At 42.7% G+C, this 26,355-nt stretch overlaps 1 protein-coding gene across 7 annotated transcripts in view; it reads right to left on the bottom strand.

Annotated features, from left to right (window-relative positions):
- Window positions 1-5,852: 5,852 nt before the first annotated feature.
- il6st.L (interleukin 6 cytokine family signal transducer L homeolog) overlaps window positions 5,853-26,355 on the bottom strand; it is a 66,258-nt gene continuing 45,755 nt past the window's right edge. For 6 of the 7 annotated variants that reach the window (XM_041581602.1, XM_041581685.1, XM_041581731.1 and 3 more), the window contains 6 exons: window positions 20,261-20,362; window positions 10,404-10,550; window positions 10,059-10,199; window positions 9,586-9,682; window positions 8,283-8,364; window positions 5,853-7,028 (listed from right to left, as the gene is read on the bottom strand). In XM_041581602.1, the coding sequence (XP_041437536.1) occupies window positions 6,384-7,028; window positions 8,283-8,364; window positions 9,586-9,682; window positions 10,059-10,199; window positions 10,404-10,550; window positions 20,261-20,362 (1,214 nt within the window). In that variant the 3' untranslated portion in view covers window positions 5,853-6,383. 7 annotated transcript variants of the gene reach the window in all.

Below are 26,355 nucleotides of genomic sequence, written 5' to 3'. Positions count from 1 at the left end.
AATGTTGGGCAAATAAAGTGCAAAAGTAGTAATAATCAGATCTACTCATTTGCATTGATAGTTTGGAACAAATGAAGCCAAGAACATTCTCTAGATCATATAAAGCCACATTTAGTCCCGTACAAAATATTCGTGTGGAAAGTATTTACAAAATTAATTTAGCGCTGGAAGTAATAGACAGTGATATTCATTTATTTTTATTTGTGGTTTTTGAGTTATTTAGCTTTTTATTCAGCAGTTCTCCAGTTTGCAATCTGCATTGATTTGCATAAGAGACTGGAGAGGACCTAAAAAGAAAGCTGGATAATCAAATATTGCAGTAACAAAACATTTGTAGTTTTACAGAGCATTTGGTTTAGATGGGGTCAGTGACCCCTATTTAAAAGCAGGAAAGACTCGGATGAAAAAGGCACATAATTAATGAAGAGCAATTGAAAAGTTGCTTAGAACTGGCCATTCTATAACAATAAAAGTTATCGTAAAGGAGTTTAAGTATTTAAGGAAATGTTCAACTCCCGAATTACTGCAGACACTGACATTCCTTTATAATCGTGTGAACTTTATCGTTTTACATGGCAGCTGCCCAGCTTGGTATAAATCTATGTTGCTGACTAAGGGCAGAGACACACGTAGAGATTTAGTCGCTCTGCAATAAATTGCCTCTTCTTTGGGCGACTAATCTCCCCGCAATGCCTTCTACATCACCGGCAGGATGGCACTTGGAGCAAAAAGTGCTATCCCGTCTGCAATTTGGATTCTAGCCGGCAGGATAGCACTCTGAGCGCTTCATTTTCTGAAACTTCGTAAAACGAATCACTCCAAGTGCCATCCTGCCGGCGGTTTAGATTGTAGCCGGCGGGAAGGCATTGCGGGGAGATTAGCTGCCCGATGAAGAGGTAACTTGTCGCCAGTAGGGATGGGCGAATTTGACCCGTTTCGTCATAAATTTGCCGCCGGCGAAATGTCGCCGACGCCCATTAAAGTCTATGGCCGTCAAAAAAAATTGTTGCACGACGAAGTTGTTTTGACGCACAATCCCATACAAGTCCATGGGCGTCATTTTTTCAGCGAAACAAGGCAAAAAAATTCGCCCATCCCTAGTCGCCGGGCTACGAAACTCCCCAAAGCTCCACGTGTGTCTCTGGAAAAGCAAATAAACTAAAAACCAGATCAAGACAATAATTACTGACAGATATAATATATTGCAGGAGAAGGAATTGCAAAAACGATTCTGTTTAGTAAAAAATGTGCCCAAAGATTCCAGTCTAGAGTCTGTTGGATTGTGGGGAAATTTCTTTTCACATTTGTTACTGCCCAGAAGGAATAACTGCAGGGAATGCGGTAGGGATGCACCGAATCCACTTTTTTGGATTCAGCCGAACCCCCGAATCCTTCACGAAAGATTCGGCCGAATACCAAACCGAATCCGAACCCTAATTTGCATATGCAAATTAGGGGTGGGAAGGGGAAAACATTTTTTACTTCTTTGTTTTCTGACAAAGTCACGCAATTTCCCTCCTGCCCCTAATTTGCATATGCAAATTAGGATTCGGTTCGGCCAGGCAGAAGGATTCGGCCGAATCCCGAACCAAATCCTGGATTCGGTGCATCCCTAGAATGCGGAAAAGCTACAGCTGTGGGAAGCCATCTTTAATTAGCTTTATTCTTAATCAGTAGTGACACTGTGGGTGATATAAGGGAAACCAGACCAGGCAAATAGGATTTTGGGGCAACTAAAGAAAAAAAAGTAAATCTAATGTAAAATTGATCCTGGTGCTATTCTTACGTCTATTTACTGCTAATAACAAATTTCATGAAATCTGGTCACTTTCCCAACTGTTAAAAGAAAGAAAAAAGTTCTAATGTTGCTCAGTTTGGGCAGAAAGCTCGTTTCAGTTTTTCAGGTCTTTCCTGAGCAGAGCAACATCAGAACAATACAGGTTGTTTTTGTGATGCATCACAGCTGGAAAACTTGCCGGCAGGCTGTTGGTACAGCATTACTAGTATGGGATCTGTTATCTGGAAACCCCGTTATCCAGAAAGCTCAACTTACAGGACGCCCATCTCCCATAGACTAGATTGTAAACGATTAAAAATGTCCCTTTTATAAAATAAAACTCTTCATGTAATTGATCCCAACTAAGATACAACTAATACTTATTGGGAGAATCAAACTGGCTTTATTTAGGGGGTTATTTATTAAAGGTCAAATTTCGGAGTTTTATTTACTTTTCTTAACCTGAAAATGTGAATTTTGACCAAAAAAATTAACAAACTTGAATTTTCATGGAAAACACAACTCGAACCTTAATAAATCTGCCCCTTAGGGGGTTATTTATTAAAGGTCAAATGTTAGAGGTTTTTATACCTTGAATGAACTCACAACTTCAATGATTTCTTGTTTAAAGGACAAGGAAAGTCTAAAATAGAATAAGGCTAGAAATGCTGTATTTTGTATACTAAATATAAACATGAACTTACTGCACCACAAGCCTAATCAAACAAATAATTTATGCTTTCAAAGTTGTCTACAAGGGGTCACCATCTTGTTACTTTGCTGAACATCTTTACAAGACTAAGACTGTGCACATGCTCAGTATGGTCTGGGCTGCTTAGGGATCATCATAAACAAAGTTGCTTGAGTTCAGCATGGCTGGGAAGTAAGGCGGGGGCTCCCCCTGCTGTTCATAAGTATGATTGTTTCCCTGCTCAGCAGTTAGGGACTGTCTGACAATTCCTATCCACAGCAGTAAATGAAGGGAGAATTTCACTGCATACAGTCGGGTTTCTTATAAAAACGGTACACATTTTTTAATTAAAGTATATTGGAGATATGTTTCTTTTTCATTAAAGAAAGTAAAAATGGGATTTTATTTTTTTGCCTTTCCTTGTCCTTTAAGAAAAAACTTCAATGACAGGTTTTAGATGGTGAATTTTTAGATTTAAGCTATTTTCAGTTTTTTAAACAACAAAATGTGAGTTTTGACCAATAAATCAACTCCAATATTTGTGGAAAACACAACTTGAACAAATAACCCCCTTAATGTTGAGCATTCTGAATAACAGGTCCCAGACTTGTATGTGTAGCACATTTTTCTTCATATCCTGCGATATTTAAAAAAAAAAAAAACTAAAAACATGTTTAGAATAAGTTCCAGATCGATTCCATTTAAAAGGTCTCTGGCAGCATCTCTTACACAGAAAATCTCTTGACATAAAACACTAAATCCAATGCTCAAATACACAATATTGAAAGAAAACTAGCAGCGCTGCCCTGCAATATAAAGTATAGAAAAGATAAAAAAAAGGTCCTTCCTATAAAATCTATATTGAAGATTTAGCTGAATAATTGTAGTAATGACAATTCAGGTGACGACACCTAAACCACCTCTAATGTCACTTTGTACATCACTAATAAGTGAATAGAATTAGTAGGACTGAAGGATGAGCTGCGCTATCGGGGGTTTCCTATAAGTCAATTAGAGTTCCCGTTCCGTGGATATGAATTAGTGATGTGGCTTTACTCTTGGGTCAGGCAGGTTTGGGTGCAGATCAGACTGAACGGAACACAATTTAGGACACACACTCCTGCACTCTCCTAACCAAGAACTATACAGACTCGTCTCCTACTTATCCAAAGAGGCTGCAGTCACACCTCCGTGCTGCCCACATTAGCTATTGCAATCTCCCCCCTCGTGGCTCATTCCTCAGCCCTCCCTCCTCGGTCCTCACTACAAAACGCTCTCTATTCTCAGCCCTCCCTCCTCGGTCCTCACTACAAAACGCTCTCTATTCTCAGCCCTCCCTCCTCAGCTCTCAGGCCCCAGCTCCTTAGCCAGGCAGAGGGCTGATGAGGGAGGGCTGAGGATGGAGAGTGTTTGTATTGAGGACCAAGGAGGGAGGGCTGAGGAGGAAGAGCTGTCGGCTGAGAAGGGACCCAGGACAGAAGTGCGACTGTAGCCTTTCAGGATGGGTGAGAGAAAAAGCTGGTGATTGCGCATTTCTCTACATTAGATCGCATGCAGGCGAGTGCTTTCCCCTGAGGATGTCCTAAAATGGTTTCTGTGAGACTGGGGAAGTAAACTCTTCCTCTGCTCCTGAAGTTTTCCTGTCTCGGAGCCTCAGGCAGAACTAGTTTAGTAAAGAGCAGGAATACGTGGCTTGAATTCCTCCTGACCCCAACATGACTGATGTGCAGCTTACGGCAGTGTTTGTTGCCCGGGTATCAACCCCATCTCCCAATTTGAGTTTTATACATCAGGACCCACTGCTCCCTGCAACGTTACATGTACAGTTTGGGTCAGAATTCATAGATTGTGGACAAGCAATTCTGAGGGCTCATTGGTGGCAGTACCACGATGTGCACATTATTGCCCAGCAGGATAGACCAGCCGTCATTGCACTTGTGTATGGCTGGAACATTGGCAACTCCTGGCCCTTTGTTATCAATCATTCATTCATTCATGCCCTGTACTTACTGTTTGCCAAAGGCAGGGCTCCCTTTCCTTTCCCCCATTAGAGCTGAGCTGTGTGATTGGCCCCAGACTTTTCCATCTGATGTGAGATTGAATGGCTACAGGCTTGTGTGCTCAGTGTATGGACACTACGGGGTACAATTTTGCATCCCTACCATCGGCCTGGGGTTTCAGGTAAGTCAATCCAATCACTTGGGGGCGCCTAACATTTGGCACCCCAAGTCTAAAATGACTTTCCTTCTCCTTTTAAAATTTCCAAAAATGATTGCCAACTGTCTAGTGTGCATTTTGCTCACATCCCAAAAGGTAATTGTGTTTGTGCAGAGGCATTTTTGGGTTCTTACCTGCACAAATGCATTTTCTGTGCCCATGAACTTAAGGCAGTATAGACAGTTGGGAGACATTGGATCACAAAGTGCCAGTACAGAGCTCGAGGTGGAGGCATGAGACCAAGAGTGTTGAAAATACCTGCCATTTGCTGCCTTAGGCGAGGGCCAGACGATTGCAGGTCTCTGCCTGTATTTCTCCACCAGCCATGAATCTGCTCCTGCTCTGCATTGTCTCTGCTCAGGTGCAGACAGTCGAGACAGACTTTGGCGCCAAAACGTGCCATTTAGCATTTAACACTGAAATCCACCCTGACTTCATAAGAATCTACAATCGTTGGGTCCTAACCTTGAAGGAGAATTCAACCCTTTAGGAAAAAAAAAATATGCATGAAAGATTCATCATTCCCCAGTGAAGGTTACAATGTCTCCATCACAGTCTCTCACACACTAGGAGTCATTAAATCTGCCAGTATGTGTTTGGCGTGAGCGAAAACCAAACACAGACACGGGGAGAACATAAAAACTCCAGCCCTGCACAGTAACTACCAACCTGGAGCCACCGTGTTAACTTCCTCTTTAAAGGGATACTGTCGTGGTTTTTCAAAACGCATCAGTTAATAGAGCTGCTCCAGCAGAATTCTGCACTGAAATCTGATTTTTTTTTAAAAGAGCAAAAAGATTATTCTATATTTAATTTTGAAATCTGACATGGGGCTAGACATATTGTCAGTTTCCCAGCTGCCCCCAGTCATGTGACATGGGCTCTGATAAACTACAGTCACTCTTTACTCCAAGTTGGAGTGATATCACCCCCTCCCCCAGAAGCCTAACAACAGAACAATGAAAAAGTAACGAGATAGCAGCTGCCTAACACAAGATAACAGCTGCCTGGTAGATCTAAGAACAACACTCAATAGTAAAATCCAGGTCCCACTGTGACACATTCAGTTACATTGAGTAGAAGAAAAAACAGCAGCCTGCCAGAAAGCAGTTCCATCCTAAAGTGCTGGCTCTTTCTGTAAGACGAGATGGCTCCTAAACACCAATATTACAACTTGGAAAATTTGCAGTGTAATTTAGAAATAAAAACGACACCATAAAAATCATGACAAAATCCATTTAGCTTCCTTTACTGCTTCTCCCGATTCTTTGACTCTTGTCTAGTACCCTGTTTTTTGTATTCTGATCTCTTTGGTTAATAAAGACATATGGTACATGGAGATGTAGCTCCAGTTTGGTGGTGTCATTCATTCCTAAATAATTTGCTTTTTGAGCCATTTAGATAGAGGTGATGCTGCACACAGCACATAGGGTATTACAGGAGAAGACACGGGGCTAAGCCAGGTATAGACAGATATTTCAGTGTTCTGATAACACAATACCCACAGCTCTCTGGCTTAGGACTATAGGCACATTCAGATTGTGGTACATTGAAGTCTGGTTGTTGCATTGCTAAATGTAAATAGATTAGTCTGTAGCCTGTGCAGTGTACAGTCCATACATTTCTTTGTATAATGACACTGGACAGGTCTCTCCCAGAACATTTATGTAATAAGATTAAAGTGAGGTGAAAAGGTATCTACTGTGGCATGTAACCTCCACTCTTTGCTGTTTGTGGTAAATAACTTTTACATTCTCCGCTGTTTGTGTCCAACTGAGAATCAGCTGACTGGCCATTTTGTCCTAAAGGGAAATCCCTTTCTTGTTCCCCAAAATGCTGGTCGGGGGCAGATAACTGCTCCTGAATATGGCTGGGCTCTTCCTGCTGCAATTTGTTAGTAAAATCTTCCAGACCACAATTCTGTTTAAAATACTGGTTGCCCCCCTGCGGTTCCCCTTCTTTATCTCCGGGGGGCGGCTCTTCGGGCCTCTCCTCACAATCGAGCAGCGGCTGTGTTGACTCGGATCTTGAGAATACATGCGGAGCAACTGCGCTGGGCTGCTGATCTCGGTATCCGCTGATTATAACGGTGGAATACTGGACGGTGCTGGAAGTGGTTTGGGCAGATTCCACCTCGTCACAGTCGGAAATGCTGAGTCGCGGGGACGACAAACACGAAGAGCCTCCGATTCCACTGCTTGAACCCTCGGACGTGTTCTTTTTCAGCGGATCCATGGACTTAATATCCTGCTCAGACTTCTGGTGCTCTGCCGTTATCTCGACCACGCTCACGTCCGTAAAGCTGCCATCTTGAAATGGGTGGCCTTTTGTATTAAAATCGTGCTGTATAAAACGAGAGAGAACAGATACAAAACTTGTTTTTCTGATAGTTCTGTGCGATTTCCTATACTTCCTCTCTGATCAATACATTACATGGGCCCTTTTATGTGACTGGAACATGTAGAAGCCATTAAAGAGATACAGACACCAGAAATTAAAGGGATACTGTCATGGGAAAAAAATGAATCAGTTAATAGTGCTGCTTCAGCAGAATTCTGCACTGAAATCCATTTCTCAAAAGAGCAAACAGATTTTTTTATATTTAATTTTGGAATTTGACATGGGGCTAGACATTTTGTCAATTTCCCAGCTGCCCCAAGTCATGTGACTTGTGCTCTGATAAACTTCAATCACTCTTTACTGCTGCAAGGTGGAGTGATATCACCCCCCTCCCTTTAGCATTAGCCAAACAAAAGAACAATGGGCAGGTAACCAGATAACAGCTCCCTAACACAAGCTAACAGCTGCCTGGTAGATATAAGTACAGCACTCAATAGTAAAATCCATGAGACACATTCAGTTACATTGAGAAGGAAAAACAGCAGCCTGCCAGAAAGCATTTCTCTCCTAAAGTGCAGGCACAAGTCACATGACCAGAGGCAGCTGGGAAATTGACAAAATGTCTAGCTCCATATCAGATTTCAAAATTGAATATAAAAAAATCTGTTTGCTCTTTCGAGAAATGGATTTCAGTGCAGAATTCTGCTGGAGCAGCACTATTAACTGATTCATTTTGAAAAAAATTTTTTTTCCCATGACAGTATCCCTTTAACATCTATCTTTTTACATCTATCATAAAAAAAGCTATTTATGACTTTGCTATAAGGTATTTGCTCGATGCTTGTTTGTCTATGAGGTGGCTGCCATATTTGTGCAGCAGGAGTCCGTTAGCATTAGAAACTTTAACTGACAGGCTGAGATGGGACAGTCAGGTTGGCAAAACAATCAAGTTTAGGAACTTCAACTAACAATTACTTACAAAAACAAAAAATGATCAACATGACCTATAGGTAACTTTTAATGTACATTCATATTTTAAAAAGTAGTTTTTTAATGTCAGTATCACTTTAAAGAAACAGGAAACTACTTAAATGGGTTGTTCACATTCAAACAAACACTTTTTCCAGTTCAGGTGGTTTCAGATTACATAGTGAAACCTGGCAAAAGAATACATTCATCACTAATTTTATCATTTTCCCTCTGTAGTTTCTGGCTCTTTTTAATGAATATCATGAATAAATTTAAAAGGTTTCTTACCCTGCTTGGTGTCTGAGGGGACCACTGAGCAATGTTACTCTTTGAAGGATCTGGAACATTGGGCCAAATGTGCTTTTTGATCCTAAAACACAACAATTTTTAAACTTTTGCTTGGAAAATGCATGGTGGGTGTAAATACTAGAATTAAAGGAGAACTAAAGCTTTAAAAAGAATATGTCTAGAAATCCTGTATTGTATTATATACTTGGCAGTAATGATCTGGTCCTTAAAGGAGAAGGAAACCCTGTACCCCTCAGCTCACGGAGACCTCCCCCCTCCTCCTCCTAGGCTAACTGCCGCCCCCCGGGAAAATGCCCCATACTTCAAACTTACCTCTTGTCGCACATTCTGGCAGCGGACTTCACGTCATCCATCTTCCGGGTCATCGGTAAGCTGACTGGGAGATCGGTACGTCTGCACATGCGCAGTTGGAGCAATTTGTGCATGCACCGAAATTTACAGAGATTTCCGATCTCCCGGTCAGCTTACCTAGGACCTGGAAGATGGATGCCGTGAAGTCCGCTGCCTGAGAGTTAAGGGTTAAGTATAAAGTATGGGGCATTTCCCATGTGAGGGGGGAGGGGTTCTACTCCTTTAAAACTTTGTGCACAGCAGCTCCCATTCATTGGAAAATGATCTTTCCAGTCTAAGCATCTTTCCAGTAGTCATTTATTTTTTAATGGTTTTAAAGTTATGTGTAATTGCTAATGAAAACTGAATCTGCCCCTTTCTATCCTCTGCCCTGATGTTTCTGACTTTTCAAACTATGTAGCATAAACCAGCTGTGGGGAAACGTGCAAGTCCAACATCTGCTACACCGTTTCAAAAGACAGAACCAGCAGTGCAGAAAGTAGAGATGCACAGAATCCACTATTTGATTCCCCGAACCCTTCATGAAACATTTTGGCCGAATACCGAATGAATTATAATTTGCATATGCAAATTATGGACGGAAAGGGGGGAAAAAAAACTATTTTTACTTCCTTGTTTGTGACCAAAAGTTCTATGATTTCCCTTCCCGACCCTAATTTGCATAAGCAAATGCAAGTTAGGGTTCAGATTCAGTTCAGCCAGGCATGAGGATTCAACCAAATCTTGCTGAAAAAGGTCGAATCCTGGCCAAATCCCGAACTCAATCTTGGATTCAGCACATCCCTAACACAAAGTGCTCCTTTCATTTGCATCAACCAATAACCCTGAAAACGTTTATAACACATTTGTTATTATCCATAGGTTTACTGGAGCATTTGTAATAGAGCGATATGATGACACCTGCAACACGACAGATACTATGGATACTTACAGATCTCTCTTGTTGAAACACAGCATGACTCCAATAATCACCAGTATAAAGAAAGCTACACAGCAGGATACCACAATAGCTTCAACTTCTCCGTTGGCTATACAAAACAACAGAAATGCCAATTAGCATCTTACACAACAGGCAGATCCCTAAAGAACACCCCCATAATGATGAAGGTGAAAAAGACAATAGAACCAGAGAAACACTACAATCCTCTCTCTCTCTCTCTCTCTGGCTCTCTCTCTCTCTCTCTCTCTCTCTCTCTCTCTATCTGGCTCTCTCTCTCTCTATCTGGCTCTCTCTCTCTCTTTCTCTGGCTCTCTCTCTCTCTTTCTCTGGCTCTCTCTTTCTCTGGCTCTCTCTTTCTCTGGCTCTCTCTTTCTCTGGCTCTCTCTTTCTCTGGCTCTCTCTTTCTCTGGCTCTCTCTTTCTCTGGCTCTCTCTCTATATATCTATGTAGACGAGACATCATACCAAATTTCAGGGTTGTGAATGTAAAGATGGGTCCGTCCTTTCCTCCTTCTTCTGTGTAAGCCACCATATGTACAGAGTACAGTGTGTTTCCTTCTAGCTTGGACAGAGTATATTCAGTATCTGTAGGATCTATTACCACAGCTGCAGAAAAAGAAAATGACCATGTAAGCCTTACACAGAGCTTTACGGGTAATACAACGGTTAGCAGTGCTGGGGTTCTACATGCAATTCCAGGCATTTGTATATTTGTCCAGTGTTCACGGGTTTCTGCCCTCCCTCCAAATACCTACCGGCAGGTTCATTGGCTCTTAATACTAAATACAAATACAGAGGAATTGTACTTACTAGACGCATTCCCATGGCTTGATTTGTATGTTATTGTGTAATTCCTGATGAATCCATTCCGTTTATCAAATGGAACCGGAGTCCACTGCAAGATGGCCCTGTATTTCTCCACTTGTTTTGTATGGATATTAGGACCTACCAAAGGAGCTGTTAAAAAAAAACAAAATAAAAACAACAATTGACTGACATGAAAAATGTGTATTTTCTTTAAAAGCGACCGTTAACCGTGGCTGACCGGACACAAGTGCAGACACTTTCAGGCGCTCCCGGGGCCCCGGTACATATCCCCTCATGTCCCTCTGAAATAAGGGGCCCAGCACATACCAGGGAATCCCGGCTGAGTGGGGGAGGCTCCGCTCAAGTTTCAGGCCGGAACGAGCCCTGAAGCTTCATCCTGGCCGGAGTTGCAGCCGCGGCCTAGTAATGCCTGAAGCAGGGGACTCGCGTGACTGCGAGCCCCGACCACGGGTGACCCGAAGCGCGGTCCCATCGGTGCAGCACAGGAGTACGAAGGTACTCTAGAGGGTTGGGAATCCGTAGGCCCCCAGGGGTACCCCTGGACTAAAATCTGTGGCAGTTCTGCACATATACCTACACCAGCTAAGACTAACCCTCTGCTGAGGCATGTTAATTGCCCAGCCCAGGAGGCTCCACCACAGTGAGCAAATAGCCAAGTGTCCTGCAGAGCTGCAGGGGGGCCCTTGCTGCTGGAATCCAGGGGATGCCCATACCTGGCTATTTACTGAACTGGTGCTATAGCCCTGCATATACCTTGTGGCCCCCTCAGCTGCACTAGGCCCTCACCTCAGCTAGAGGCTGTGCCCCCTCTTGTGGAAAGATACAAGCTGACCCAGGAGTGCCCTCAATGTCGCTCAATCCACATGTAGCGAATGTGCTGCAAATATAACCACATGCCTCTGCTGGATATGAATGCCATTTTAACTAAATACAGCAGTATTGGACTGAGCAGCATGATACACTAACTGCCACTTCAAGCAGTTACCCCGTGCACCATCAGTCATCCTGCCAGCTGACAACTTCTCCTTTCAAGACACAACTTTTGCGGTGAACTCTTTGTACTGACAGATTACAGCACTCACAAAAACAGAAGTCAGATGCACTCACAAAAACAGAAGTCAGATGCGGCGACCAAGCTTGAACGCTTTGCACGAACAGCTTCTCAATGTTCACCGCCAGACTCTGATAGTAATTCACCTCCACTGTTTCCAACTTTCCCCCCACTGGATCCTGAAATGGGAGAACCCACACCTTCAGCACTGCTTGCCGCAATAATGGAAAGTCGGACAGCAACAACTACACAACTAGAGGAGATAAAAGTAGATCTCTCGCTCCTACACCATGATCTTCAAAACATCCGGAAACGCACCAACGAGATAGAAACCAGAGTCTCCACCCTGGAAGACACAGTAGCCCCTCTTGAGAATGACATGGCGGTGATTAAGCAGCAGCTCAAAACAGCTCTAGACAAGACAGATGACCTAGAGAATCGGCTGCGCAGAAACAACATACGTATTGTTGGCCTCCCAGAGAAAACAGGTCAGCACCCAGAAACTTTTATTGAGCACTGGCTTAAGGACACTCTTGGTGCAGACACATTTTCCAACACGTTTGTGGTTGAGAGAGCACACAGAGTACCGACTAGACCTCTACCACCAGGAGCTCCCCCTCATCCATTTCTCATCCGCATACTAAACTACAGGGACCGAGACAAGGCGCTTAGGGCAGCTAGACTCAAGGGGCCCCTTTCCCATAATGGTGTCACTATTTCACTTTACCCGGATTACTCGTCTACCATTCAAAAGCAGAGGGCTACTTTTACGACAGTCAAGAGGAGAGTCAGGGATTCCCACATACCATACAGTATGATCTATCCTGCAAGATTGCGCATACAAGATGGAGACAGAGTCCAATTCTTCAACTCGCCAACTGAAGCAGACGACTGGCTCACTCGGAACATTCCAAGGAGATCACCCCCCCCCCTGTAATTAAGAGGCAAGATTGTTCCATATGTCTGGTAAATACCGAATTACCTTGTCCATTTCATGACACAGAACTACCTGTATTTTGCCTTGGTGTTGAGTAGATGAGACTACATGTACCATACATGCGTCATCCAAGACTCCCCCAGTTGAATTACCCTATACTGTGGAGGTAGGCATTTATGATGGGGCCCCCTTGCAGCAGTCGCTTGACTGCCCCCACAGGAATTCCCCCAATATGCTTGTGTGAATAGGTTGGGGCGGGGAGCAATGGAACCTACAAATCCAGTAAAGATGCCAGACTATCATTCATATATATATTTTCAGTTTGGGTCAACCCTGCTAGTGAGGTTTGGATACCTACCCATCACACAATGCCAATAAAAATGTGGTAAGATGAACTTGGGGACACAAAACTGGCAGACAATATTACTACCTTTCTAACGCATTTTACTTGGCATGTATGGGCAAAGTATTAGTCTTCCACAGAGTAGTACTGTAGCAAACTGTTAGCTACAAATACGTTACCCCACCAACACTAAAGTGAGGCATCAATGTATCTTCTGAGCAGGACTACTCAAAACAAGGATACTACACAACTGAACCTTGGCAGGACCCACAATACACACCGAAACATTGATTAAAACTGTGCAATCAGTCTGCCCAAGTAGTCCTAGACTGAATACATTCCTTAGGGTATTGGTTCCCAATTCATACCAGACCTTGAATAAGGGTGCATGGGGAGCTGCTATTGCAGCAGTTGGTTTAATAGTTATATAATACACAAAAGCCATGAATATCCTGTAAATTATATCCTTATAAACGGTGAGTAGTGATGTCATCAGTTATAAACGGTGAGTAGTGATGTCATTTCTGTCACACGACTCACTAAAATTTGTGTATTATAATAAATAAAGTACCCCCAGTTGTAAAATATGAGGATATTAGAAGTTACCTCGGAGTTCCATGACCTGTATAAAAACACTCGGCCTTCGGCCTCGTGTTTTTATATGGTCATGAAACTCCTCGGTAACTACTTTATTCACTATATACAGATAAATGTTGTAAAATGTGGAAACCGAAAAATTTAACAGTTTATTTGAGAAGGGGCGCTGTCCAGGTCAGCACAACAACACTCCTCATGGATGAAAGTGGTTTTGGGTATAGGCTCACCCATGTTTGGGGGGTGGGAAGGGTCGTGTGTTTTGTTCAGTTAACTTGCTTGCACTTACTCAATAGAATTTTCACCGCTTATCTATACAAAAGGTCGGCTACCCGCAATGATGAACACTGGGTATGCTCGTACCTCATTATTGCAGTGCTAATGTCAGTGATAGGTTTACAATCTCATGATGGGGGTAGTTAAACTATTGTCCTGGAACCCAAGAGGACTTAACTCGAAATTCAAGAGGGCACTAATTCTTAACCATGTCTATAAATACAAACCTGACGTAGTGTTACTTCAGGAGACCCACCTTACAGGGCAGAAACTATTGGCCCTTAAGAAATTTTGGGTGGGCCATGTATACCATGCCCCCTTTTTCTCGTATTCTCGGGGGGTCTCCATTTTAATTAAGAAATCATTGCTATTCAAGTTAATGCACGTCCATATAGACTTTTATGGGCGGTATGTAGTACTACATTGTGAAATCAATAATCAACCCTTGATCCTGGTGAATGTCTACATTCCACCACCGTTCTCTATAGAGGTACTGCATTTAATTTTCCAAAAAGTTACGGCCCTTCCCCCAGACCCGGTATGCTTGTTGGGGGATTTTAACGCCACCACAAACCCGAAACTAGATAGAACATCTGAAGTAGATCCAGCAACCCAGCAGTTAACTAAATGGATGGAGGCATTGGGCCTGTCTGACCTTTGGAGGGAGAGGCATCCCCAGGTGTGGAATCCTTACGGGAGATTGCCGAAATATATAAGTTAATTTCAGCAGTATTACCATTTTAAATAGGTTTATTCTACCAATTAGAGACAGTGATAGATTCGCCCATGCATTTCTTTTCTGTTCCATATATCTTATTTGAGGCAGAATATTAAGTTCCGTGTATTTAGTTAGATCAGCATGGATCCAAATCCCTAGATATTTAAAGGTGGACACCCAGTTAAGTCCCAGAGTCCTTTGGGGGTTATCTGGAGGGAGAGCTTCTATAGGAAAGTGTACTGACTTGGACCAGTTAATTTTGAGTCCAGAATAATTAGTGTGATCATTTATAATGGTTAGAGCTTGTGTTAGTGCCAGGTGGGGGTTTGGTAAATATAATAAGAGTATCATGACGCATTCTTTTTCAGTGACGTAGTGGGCACGGGGTCGGCAGTCAGGGCTGCATTCCTGGAGCGGAGGAGCGGGAGACATCACCTTCCTACTGCTGCTGAATGAAGAAGAGCTGGAGAAGGCGATTGGGCAGAGGACACGCTGTCAGTATATAGCCAGGAGGAGAAATCGAGCGCTGCAGATGGATGGTTGCCCTTTCGCCGTTTCTGAAGAGGACAGGAAGTGGAGTTTCTGTAAGTTATTTCTTAATAAAGGCTTTGCTATTTTAGATTTTAATTTGTGTTGGTGTTTTTTTTCGTTGTATTAGAACGAATTTTTTTGTAAAATTTTTTGACGTTACTGGTCCTTTAAATGAGTATGCTTTGCCCAATAAGGACTCCACATTCTATCTATGGGAGCTTGTGAGTACGTGAAAGTAAGCAGCACGGGGGAATGATCTGAGATGCCTCTTGTAAGCGTCTCAACATTTTTAACCCATTTATTCATCTCCGGACAACCCAGAGCGAGATCTATTCTTGACATGCTGTTGAAACCAGGGGAGTAGCACATAAATTGCTTGATTGCAGGATTACGTACTCTCCATAAATCCACCAGAATGGAGTTTGTCCAGTTCAGCATCGGCTACCGAATTAAAATCACCAAGAAGGAGAAATGGCGCTATGGGCAGACGTAGCATTTTTTCTGTCACTTCGTTAACGAATTCCTCCGTAGGTGGAGGGGGGGGGCATATATATTCGCTAGGTTAAATTTTTTGCCAAATACACTTCCATGTAAGAGGATAAATCTGCCATATTTATCAGAAATTACTTTTTCTACCGTTAGAGGGCAGGTTTTGGCCAACAAGATAGATACTCCCCTAGAGTAACTGGAAAAAGATGAGTGAAACATTGAACCAACCCAGGGTTTTTTAGGGATAATAGTTTTGTACCCAATAGATGGGTCTCCTGAAGAAAAATTATCTGAGGTTTGTACCTTCTAATAAAATCGAAAACCAGTCTATGTTGTATCTCATCCCCCATACCCCTAGCATTCCATGGCATTAAGCTAATGGTAGCCATCAATCTTACAGATAGGAAATGTAACGGATTCGGGGGGAGACACAGTGAGAATAAAACTGCACGTTGACATGAAATCACAATAGGTTATGAATCGCAAGACACCGTAAAAATTGACATCCCCACAACTTTAACCCTTACCCATTCCCACCCCACCAACTCCATAACCTTGTAAGAGTGAGTTTGTTCTTATCCCCTAACTAAAATAAGTTGAACTATGAAGGGAGGTTTAGTGTACACACTTTGTCCTTACTAGGCGCACTTAAATGTCCTTGGGCCTGTCGCTTCCGCTCAGGGATGACAGAATTATTTAATAACTGTCCTGCATTATGACATATACCATATCGTTACCTTTCCGGGGAAAATTTCTTCATATACAGTCAGTTTGAAAAAAAAACAGTATACAGTCCATAACTTTCAGAACGGCGTTGTAATCATAAGATTAAACTTGTGTTGAGCCAACTTGACGCAGAATAAAAAAAAAAAAAAAGCTCACTACTCTCTCCGCGGCCTCATCTCCAGCCAATTGATGACCTCCTCCGGTGTAGTGAAGAAACTGGCTTTGCCTTTGTCTGTTACTCTCAGTCGTGCCGGAAACATCATTGCTCTCTGTTTCCGAATTTATGAAGAGAAATCTGGATAAAGTGATATTCTGTGGTTTTCAAAAAGTATTTCTCGCGCTCTCCTAGCCGCTTGTAGGGCCGAATCCCTGTCACGGTAATTCAGAAGGCAGGCAATTAAAGGGTGTGGAGGGGCCCCCGGTGGTCTGCCCGGTACCCCGTGTGTCCTCTCTACCGTGAAGGCTGAAGAAAAAATGGCTCGGGTAAACTTGTCGGGCAGCCATTTCTCAACAAAATTTTCTGTGGCATTTCCCTCTCAGGAAGGCCCAGTATCCTTATGTTATTCCTTCTCAGACGGTTCTCCAAATCATCTGCCTTGTTTTCTAACAACGCTATTTGCTTTTCAGTGGCCAGTATCCTGTTAGGTAGTGGAGTTGTGAAATCCTCTATGTCATTGACCCTTCTTTCCACCTCCCTGTCCTCTCCCTTAACTTTTGTACATCATGTTTCAAAATTGCAAAATCTGTCCTGAGTTCATCTATTTTTCCAACCAGAGCAGTGTGGTTTGAAGTTATAGCCTGCAGGACCTCTGTTAAGGTAGGCTCTGAGAGGGATTGTAGGATTTATGGGGAGGAGAGTGCAGCTGTATTTTCCACTGTGATATCGTCAGCGGTGGACATACCTGCTGGTGTAGGTGGTGGTAGCGGATCTCTAGCGAAACGTGCTAGTTTCCCTGCAGCTGCTCCTCCAGGGCCCTGCATGCCGTCTGAAGCTGGGCGCGCCGCATGGCGCTCGGCGCCATCTTTATTGGCCATGCTGCGGGGAGACACAGAGTTGCGCGCTGAGTGATTGCGCGGACTTATCCTCACCATCGGAGGCTCCGGCTGCAATCCCGGGTACTTTACCCGTCAGGTAGATGTGCGGAAAGTACAGTTGAGTGCAGGTTATCTGCAGTTTGGAGCTCCCGCGTGACGGAGCGTACGGCTTGTGCTGCCTATCCGGTCTCCATGCAGACCACGCCCCCTACCAACTCTAACTTAGAACAATTTCTGGCAGACTCTAATATACCTCAATTGTCACCCGAAGAAGTTAAACTTCTAGAGGACCCACTCACAAAAGCCGAAATTGATGTAGTCATTGCAGGCCTCCCAAGTAACAAGCCCAGATGGTCTGCCAGCTGCCTGGTATAAACTGTTGGGCAAACAAATATCCCCCAAACTCCTGGACACATTCAATCATGCAACCCTGAAGGGAGAATTCCCCTCCTCATGTTGTAACGTAATAATCACATTGATACTTAAAGAAGGAAATTAATCTGAGACGCTTGTTCACACACATACAAGTAGCCAATCAACAGCAATCCATTGGGGCAGTTGCCTCCTTAGATATAACAAAGGCTTTTGACTTGGTCAGCTGGTCATACCTCTGGCAGACACTTGAGAAATTTGGTTTTGGCCCAAACTTCATCACATGGATCAAACTGCTATACAAAAACCCACCGCCCAAATTCGGGTTAATAATTCTCTTTCAGCGATGTTTGACTTAGGGAGAGGAACTAGACAGGGATGTCCCCTATCGCCCCTCCGATTTGCCCTGGCCATTGAACCACTGGCATCAGTTCTAAGGCCAAACCCCCTTGGTTAAAGGCATATCAATTGGTAAAATAGAGGAAAAAGTGGCTTTATACGCAGACGATGTGTTACTTTTCCTTGCAGATGCTGGTCCCTCGTTACAAGCTGCATTGGAAGTTCTTGAGAAGTTTGGGACATTAAGTGGCTTATGGATAAATAAAAACAAGTCAATCTTATTTCCCCTGGGGAACCTGGTTGCCAGAGAGGAGTCTTCAGCACTCACCTTGGTAACTAGATTCCGCTACTTGGGTATCATTGTTACGGCAGACCCCTCTGTATATATAACTGAGAATTTCGACCCCATCCTTGTAAGGTTTAAAATCGCAATTCCACACTGGATTAAACTACCGCTAACTCTGTGGGGTAGAGTTAACTTATTTAAAATGTTATATCTACCTAGATTTTTATACCAATTATGGAACTCACCACTCTAAATCACTAACCTTTTCTTTAAAAAAATAAATAATGAGCTAATTTCCTTCATATGGGCCAATAAAGCCGCAAGTATGTCCTGGACCACCCTAACTGCCCCTAAGGACAAAGGAGGGCTCGCCCTCCCCCACTTGCAACACTATTTTTTTGTCTCCCAACTATCCTATATACACAACTGGTTTAATCCAGATGAAACCAATTCCCTAACAGACTTACATGCCACAATTTTGGGATCGCTAGAGTCCATTCGCAACTCGCCCTATAGGCGGATGTGTGACCTCCCCCCATTACCAGAAGTGATTACTACCCCCATCAAAGTATGGGCAAGACTACAATCCAAAGTACCTACCCCTCTACCTACAGTATCTGCTAAAGCTCCACTCTGGAGGAACTCTAACTTGCCCAATTTGAGAAAGCTGGCAGATTTCCAATATTGGCCACAAATGGGTATTAGACATCTAGAAGACCTGTTGGTAGAAGGTAGTTTTGTCTCCCTAGACCAATTAAAAATCAAATTGAATAGGCAAGACATACAACTGTTTAGATACTTCCAGCTGAGACATGCCTTTTATGCACAGTTCAGATCATTCCAAATTACACTTCTCAATCTTCTCAACCCTCCCCATTCAATAAAGCCAAACAAAAATGGCTGTCATTTATTCCTTCACTAGAGGAGGACCAGTGGGAAGAGGCTACAGATATTATATATATTATAGATGAAGTAGTGCCCTTACAAAAATCCAGAACACTATTACGATCTATTTTGTTCTATGCAAAAAAGCTAGTAATAATGAAATGGATGAACCCCAACCCCCCTACACTTCAGCAATGGATTGACCTCATAAATGGGACACTGCCTCTAATCAAATTGACTTACAATGCTAGAGGAACCCCCCCGGAAATTTGAGAAAATATGGGAACCTTGGTTAGAGGTCAACCCTCATGCACTCCAACCAGATGACTAGAGTGCTAGACTGGCCCAAAGTGTATGCTGATAACTGGTGAATATGTCACAAAATTTTTTCTGTATTGGAACTGTCATTAAAACATAAAATAATTGAAACAAGTGCCAAGCCTGTTGGTTTGCTTTATTTGTATATGTTGTTTGTTTGAAAATGCAAAATAAAAACCTTTAAAAAAAAAAAAGCGACAGTTAAATGGTTTTAAAGTGGTTGTTCACCTTCCAAACACTTTTTTCAGTTCAAATGTTTTCAGACTGTTCCCCAGAAATAAAGACTTTTTTCAATTTCTTTCCATTATTTATTTTTTACAGTTTTTTCAAAATCTAAGTTTAAAGTTGAATGTTCGTGTCTCTGGTGTTTCAGTCTCAGTAATTCAGGTGCAGACTCTGAACTGTTACAATTTGCTCCATTAGTTGATACATTTCTCAGCAGCATCTCTGGGGTATTAGCAACTGTTGTATCAATTCTAACAGCTGCCTTTAATGAAACTCAGGGATTCTGCTCAGTAGGGCTGTATCAATTTAGAAAAGTTTACAGGGTCGCCAACCCCCCTCCCAGAGCTGGTGTAGAAGGTGAAAAATGACACTGTACACTTCAATATTAGAAAAACAGCCACACATAGAAAATGGAAAGTAAGTGGAAAAAGTCGTTATTTCTGGTGATCTATATGAAACCAACTAGGTGTCTGAAGGTGAACAACCCATTTAAAGGGGATGATGTGGGAGTGTTATTCATAGATTTACACTGAAATAATCTGGCAAGTGCATATGACTGTCAGGCAATAGCAGCCTGGGAAAGCTTACGAATGTGTTTTTACAGTTTTAATGCAAAACAATATTATATAAGCATATTATGTCCATAAGAATAGTACAAATAAGAAAATACAAGGCAAAGCCTTTAGCAATGTTGATTTGACAGACATCTCTTACTTCCTTGCTGAAGATAGGCCTCCTCACTTCTTACACTTTCACAGCCATCCTTATAGAGTCGGTACACTTTGATCAAATAACATTTAAGGGGCTCCAGTTCTCCTAAAACAGAAGCAGAACGTTTCACAGGGAGGGTCAGTTGCACAGAGACATAGAGCAATACAAGGCACAGCATTGTGGGTAAGTGCAGTTGTGCTGTCCATCACAGGACTATTGTGTTAAGACATCTAGTGGTCATTTGCGTAACTGCAGTTTAGCTCCTCTCATAAGGAACCATGAAGTGTCTTACACTTGTTAATAAAGTTTGTTAATAAAGTTTCACCCTCAGGCTGCAGGAGCCATCTTACCTCTCAGGAGTGTTCTAGGAAGTTCATCTCTCTTCCCTCCATACATATATGCTTGTAAGTCTGCATATTATTTGTTAGATTTATTGTGCATTGCATCACTGTATGTTCAATGTCAGTATTAGCTGTTCTTTCTCTGAAATGTGTTTATAAATGCCACATGCAATTGCATATTGTAATTTCAGTCTATTTGATTGTATTGCAGTTTTACAAAATAAACAACTCCACATGGAAGTATATTCAGTTTTACCTAAAGAACACAACCTCCTTCTGTCGAGTTATGTTCGCTAGCTGTCAGCTAATCGTTAGTAGGACAGCATAGTAAAAAAGCATACGTATACGTAACAGGCGAAGATAAAGAGCTGCATTTGAATTCATACATCATGAATCCAGATAAGAGTATGGACATCTCGCAACAAACTTATGAGACCAGGTCCCACGTGTCTGGCTCCAGATATTCAGGACACTCCAGCAGATCGTCTGCAAGCTCTGCAGGCCTCAGAGCAAGAGCAAAAGCTGAAGCAGCACGCGCAGCGCTCTCATATGTCGAAAAAGAAGCCGATATGATCAGACAGAAAGCGGAGTTAGAGGCGAATATGCATATACTGCAGATTCAAAAGGCAGCAGTATCAGCATCGGCAGAGGCTGCAGTATACGAGACTGCTTTCGGCTTGGAAGGAGATCAGCTCCACGATGTTCCAGAAGTAGCAATTCATGATCCAGTACAGAGAACTCAGGAATATGTACAGAAACACACTTTGGACCAAGTCAAAACAGAGTATCCTTCTATTGAACCCATCTCCAGCACAGTTCCACAGTTCCATAACTCAACATATAAGCAGCCTGTTCCAGATACATCTGAGGCGCCCCCTGCTGCTCATGATGATTCAAAAAATGTTCCAGCTTCAAAGGTGCGCGTTCAAGAAAACATGGACTATGCTAATCCTCAGTATCCATCAAGTGACCCGGGTTATCATACGCCCTCTGTGAGAAATGTCCCCTTAGGATCATCAGAGTCAAATGATCTAGCGAAATACCTAATTCGTCGAGAATTAGTAAGCACAGGCCTCTTAACATTTGACGATCGTCCAGAGAACTATTGGGCATGGAAGACATCATTCCAAGGTATCACCAGAGATCTCAACCTCACAGCCAGAGAAGAGCTAGATTTGCTGACAAAGTGGCTTGGGCCAGATTCATCTCGGCAGGCTCAAAGAATCAGGTCGGTGCACGTTCATAACCCTTCAGCTGGGGTTAGGATGGTGTGGCAGAGACTAGAAGACTGTTACGGCAGCCCTGAAGTAATTGAAAATGCCCTAATGAAAAAACTGGACGATTTCCCTAAAATGTCTAACAAAGACAATCTAAAGTTGAGAGAACTTGGCGACATATTGTTGGAGGTGAATGCAGCTAAAACAGAAGGCTACTTACCAGGACTGGCATACCTAGATACAACTCGTGGGGTTAAATCGATCATTGAAAAGCTTCCATATAGTCTGCAAGATAAGTGGATTTCTCAAGGTTCTAGGTACAAAGAAGTTAATCACGTTCCCTTCCCACCATTCAGTTTCTTCACCAACTTTATTGTCAACCAAGCAAAAATCAGAAACGACCCAAGCTTCATATTCTCAACGTACAGCAACCAGATGCCAGCACACACAGAGAAGACAGGAGCTAAGTATGGTAACAGACCTTCCGTGTCGGTCAGAAGGACAGAGGTGTTAGCCACGGATTCAGCTGTGCAGATTACTAACTCTGAAAAGAAATCTTTGGACCCAGATAGTCCATGCCCGATCCATAGAAAACCTCACCCACTGTCAAAGTGCCGTGGATTCAGGAGCAAGCATATCGACGAACGTAAAGCTTATTTGAAAGAAAATAATATCTGCTTTAAATGTTGTGCATCCACCAAACATTTTGCTAAAGACTGCAAGGCCAATATAAAATGTAGTGAGTGCAAAAGTGACCAGCATATCTCAGCACTGCACCCGGGCCCAGCTCCTTGGACATCAGAGACTATTGTAACCGTCAAAGAGCATGGCGGGGAGGACAATGAACCTATTTCATCCACAGTTGTATCCAAATGTACAGAGGTATGTGCAGAAGGGACAAGGCCCAGATCCTGCTCCAAGATTTGTTTAGTAACTGTATATCCCTCTAACAAACCTGACTGTTCTGTAAACATGTATGCAGTATTAGATGATCAAAGTAACCGTTCATTAGCTAAATCTGAATTCTTTACTGTGTTTAACATTAGTGGTGAAGCATTTTCCTACACTCTAAAAACGTGCTCAGGTACTATGGTGAAAACAGGGCGTAGGGTATCTAATTTTACTATTCAGTCTATAGACGGGAAATCACAGTTAGAACTTCCCACTCTCATCGAGTGTGACATGTTACCTGATGACAGGTCAGAAATACCAACACCTGAGATTACACAGCATTTTCCTCATTTGGAATCATTAGCAGACAAAATTCCTGCACTTGACCCTAATGCTCAAATACTCCTCTTGTTAGGAAGGGATATCCTGAGGGTTCACAAAGTACGTGAACAAGTCAATGGACCCCATAACGCCCCCTATGCACAGCGTTTAGATTTGGGTTGGGTCATAGTTGGAGAAGTATGTTTAGGAGGAACTCATCCATCAATGGGTGTGAACTCATTCAAGACAAATGTACTACCTAGTGGACGCACTTCGCTATTCAGCCCATGCTCTAGCTTTATGCAAATAAAAGAAAACTTTAATGCTTGCAAACGGCCTTTCAACCCCGCTCTATGCTATGTGAAAACGGCAACTCACAGCATGGACAGTTTAGACCATAATGTGTTTGTTACAACTCCAAATGATGAAAAACCTGCTACGTCAATTGAAGATAACATGTTCCTTGACATAGTTGAAAAAGAGATGTTTATCGATGAAACGAATCATTGGGTAGCACCCCTACCATTTCGTTCACCACGTCTTAGATTGCCAAACAATAGAGAGCAAGCTCAGAAGAGACTTCTTGCTTTGCAGCATTCATTCAGAAAAAAACCTGAAATGAAAGAGCATTTTGTTACTTTTATGCGAAAGATCTTTAGCCAGGACCAAGCAGAGCCCGCTCCACCGTTGCAACCAGATGAGGAAAGTTGGTACTTACCCATCTTCGGTGTCTATCACCCTCAAAAACCAGGGCAGATCAGAGTGGTTTTTGATTCAAGTTCTCAGTATCAAGGTATCTCACTGAATGACGTACTTCTTAGCGGACCTGATTTGAATAATACATTGTTGGGTGTACTCATGCGCTTCCGCAAAGAACAAGTTGCAGTGACTACTGATGTACAGCAAATGTTTTATTGTTTCATGGTTAGGGAAGACCACCGCAACTACCTGAGGTTCCTTTGGTACCAAGACAATGACCTTAGCCAGGAAATTTCAGAGTTCAGAATGAAAGTACATGTCTTTGGGAATAGTCCTTCTCCAGCCATAGCCACTTACGGACTCAGACAAATAGCGAAGCGTGGAGAAAGTGAATATGGCAAAGACGTAAAACAGTTTATCTTAAGAAATTTCTATGTAGATGACGGACTTATTTCTGTGCCTACTGAAGCTGAAGCAATCAGTCTCTTGCAGAGGGCCAGAGACATGCTGGCAGAATCAAATCTCAAACTGCACAAGGTAGCATCAAATAGAAGTGCGGTAATGGAAGCATTTCCTGCAGATGACAGGGCTAAAGAGTTAAAAGACCTTGTTCTAGGTGTTGATCCTTTGCCCCTTCAACGAAGTCTAGGAGTAAGTTGGAACCTACAGACTGACAGTTTCACCTTTCAAGTGTCCAGGGAAGTAAAGCCATTCACACGGAGAGGTATCTTGGCCACAGTGAATAGTCTTTATGATCCACTTGGTTTTGCGACTCCGATCACTGTACAAGGTAAAGCTTTAGTTAGAGAGCTTTCAGTAGATCAATGTGATTGGGATACCCCACTCTCTCCAGACAAAGAGACTCAATGGAGAACGTGGACAGAAGATTTGATTCATCTTGAAGGTTTCAGCATTCCCAGACCCTATGTGCCAGTGTCATTTACAGCTACAAGGCGAAAGGAGGTATGTGTTTTTTCTGACGCTTCTACTATGGCAATAGCAGCTGTAGCATATCTCAAGGTTACAGACAGCGATGGTCAATGTCATGTTGGCTTTATTATGGGAAAATCCAAACTAGCTCCTAAACCAGCCCATACAGTGCCACGTTTAGAGCTATGTGCGGCAGTTTTGTCAGTTGAGTTAGCAGAACAGATTGTTGAAGAAATGGACTTTGAACCTGACGCAGTTGAATATTATACTGACAGTAAAATTGTACTAGGTTATATTCATAATACTTCCAGAAGATTTTATGTGTATGTTTCAAACAGAATCAATCGCATCAGAAAATCCACTAGTCCAGATCAGTGGCATTATGTTACCACTATTCAAAATCCAGCAGATCACGGGACTAGACCAATTCAAGCAACCCACTTGAAACATACTAACTGGTTTTCAGGTCCAGATTTCTTGTATTATTCAGTCACAAGTCATCAACCTGAAGCCAATACGTTTGACCTCGTAGAACCTGGTTCTGACTGTGAGATCAGACCCGAAGTGACAGCCTTAGCAACTGAGGTACATGAACGTCAGTTAGACTCACGTAGATTTCTCAGATTTTCAAATTGGAAATCTCTTGTGAGAGGTATAACTACACTTATTCACATCAGCAAGTCATTTTCTTGCAACAAACAGAAAGATTCATGTAAGGGCTGGCATTGCTGTAGAAAGTTATGCCATCCCTTAGATTACTTGCAAGCAGAGACTGTCATTGTCAAATGTGTCCAACAAGAGGTGTTTTCAGAAGAGATTAAGTCTTTGTCAAGGACGAAGAAAGTCACAGATCAAAGCCTGATCAAATGTCTGAATCCTATAATTGACAAAGAGGGACTACTCAGAGTAGGAGGGCGTTTGTCTAATTCAGACATGGCCGAGAGTGAGAAACACCCCCTCATAATTCCAGCCAGCCATCATATAGCCACCCTCTTAGTCAAACATTACCATGAGAAGGTAGCACATCAAGGTCGTCATTTTACTGAGGGTGCATTACGTTCGGCAGGCCTATGGATCACAAGAGCTAGAAAACTAGTCTCCAGTATTGTTCATAAATGTGTTATCTGCAGGATGTTGAGAGGAAAGGTGCAGGAACAGAAAATGTCAGATCTCCCACCAGACAGGCTCGTTGTAGCCCCTCCATTCTCACATGTTGGGCTTGATGTCTTCGGGCCTTGGAACGTGATGTATCGCTATACTAGAGGACATTCTGCTCAGAGCAAAAGATGGGCTGTAATGTTCACTTGTTTAAGTACCAGAGCAGTTCATTTGGAAGTGCTTGAATCCATGTCATCTTCAAGCTTTATTAATGCTTTAAGAAGATTTTTGTCTATCCGTGGACCAGTCAAGCAATTCCGATCAGATAATGGAACAAACTTTGTAGGAGCTTGCAAGGAACTGCAAATTAACTCAGAAGATTCTGAGATCCAAAATTACCTTTTTGAACAGAGATGCACTTGGACCTTCAATGCTCCTCACTCATCTCATATGGGAGGAGTGTGGGAGAGGATGATTGGCATAGCCAGACGTATTTTAGACTCGATGTTGGCACAAGGCAAAAATGTTAGACTGTCACATGAAGTGCTGATTACTTTGTTAGCTGAGGTTACGGCCATAATGAATGCTAGACCATTAGTTA

This window comes from Xenopus laevis, chromosome 1L (genome assembly GCF_017654675.1).
Source record: "Xenopus laevis strain J_2021 chromosome 1L, Xenopus_laevis_v10.1, whole genome shotgun sequence".
NCBI classification, from domain to species: domain Eukaryota; kingdom Metazoa; phylum Chordata; class Amphibia; order Anura; family Pipidae; genus Xenopus; species Xenopus laevis.
The sequence above is the reverse complement of the archived record's forward strand: the minus strand, read 5'-3'. Positions and strand labels throughout refer to the sequence as shown.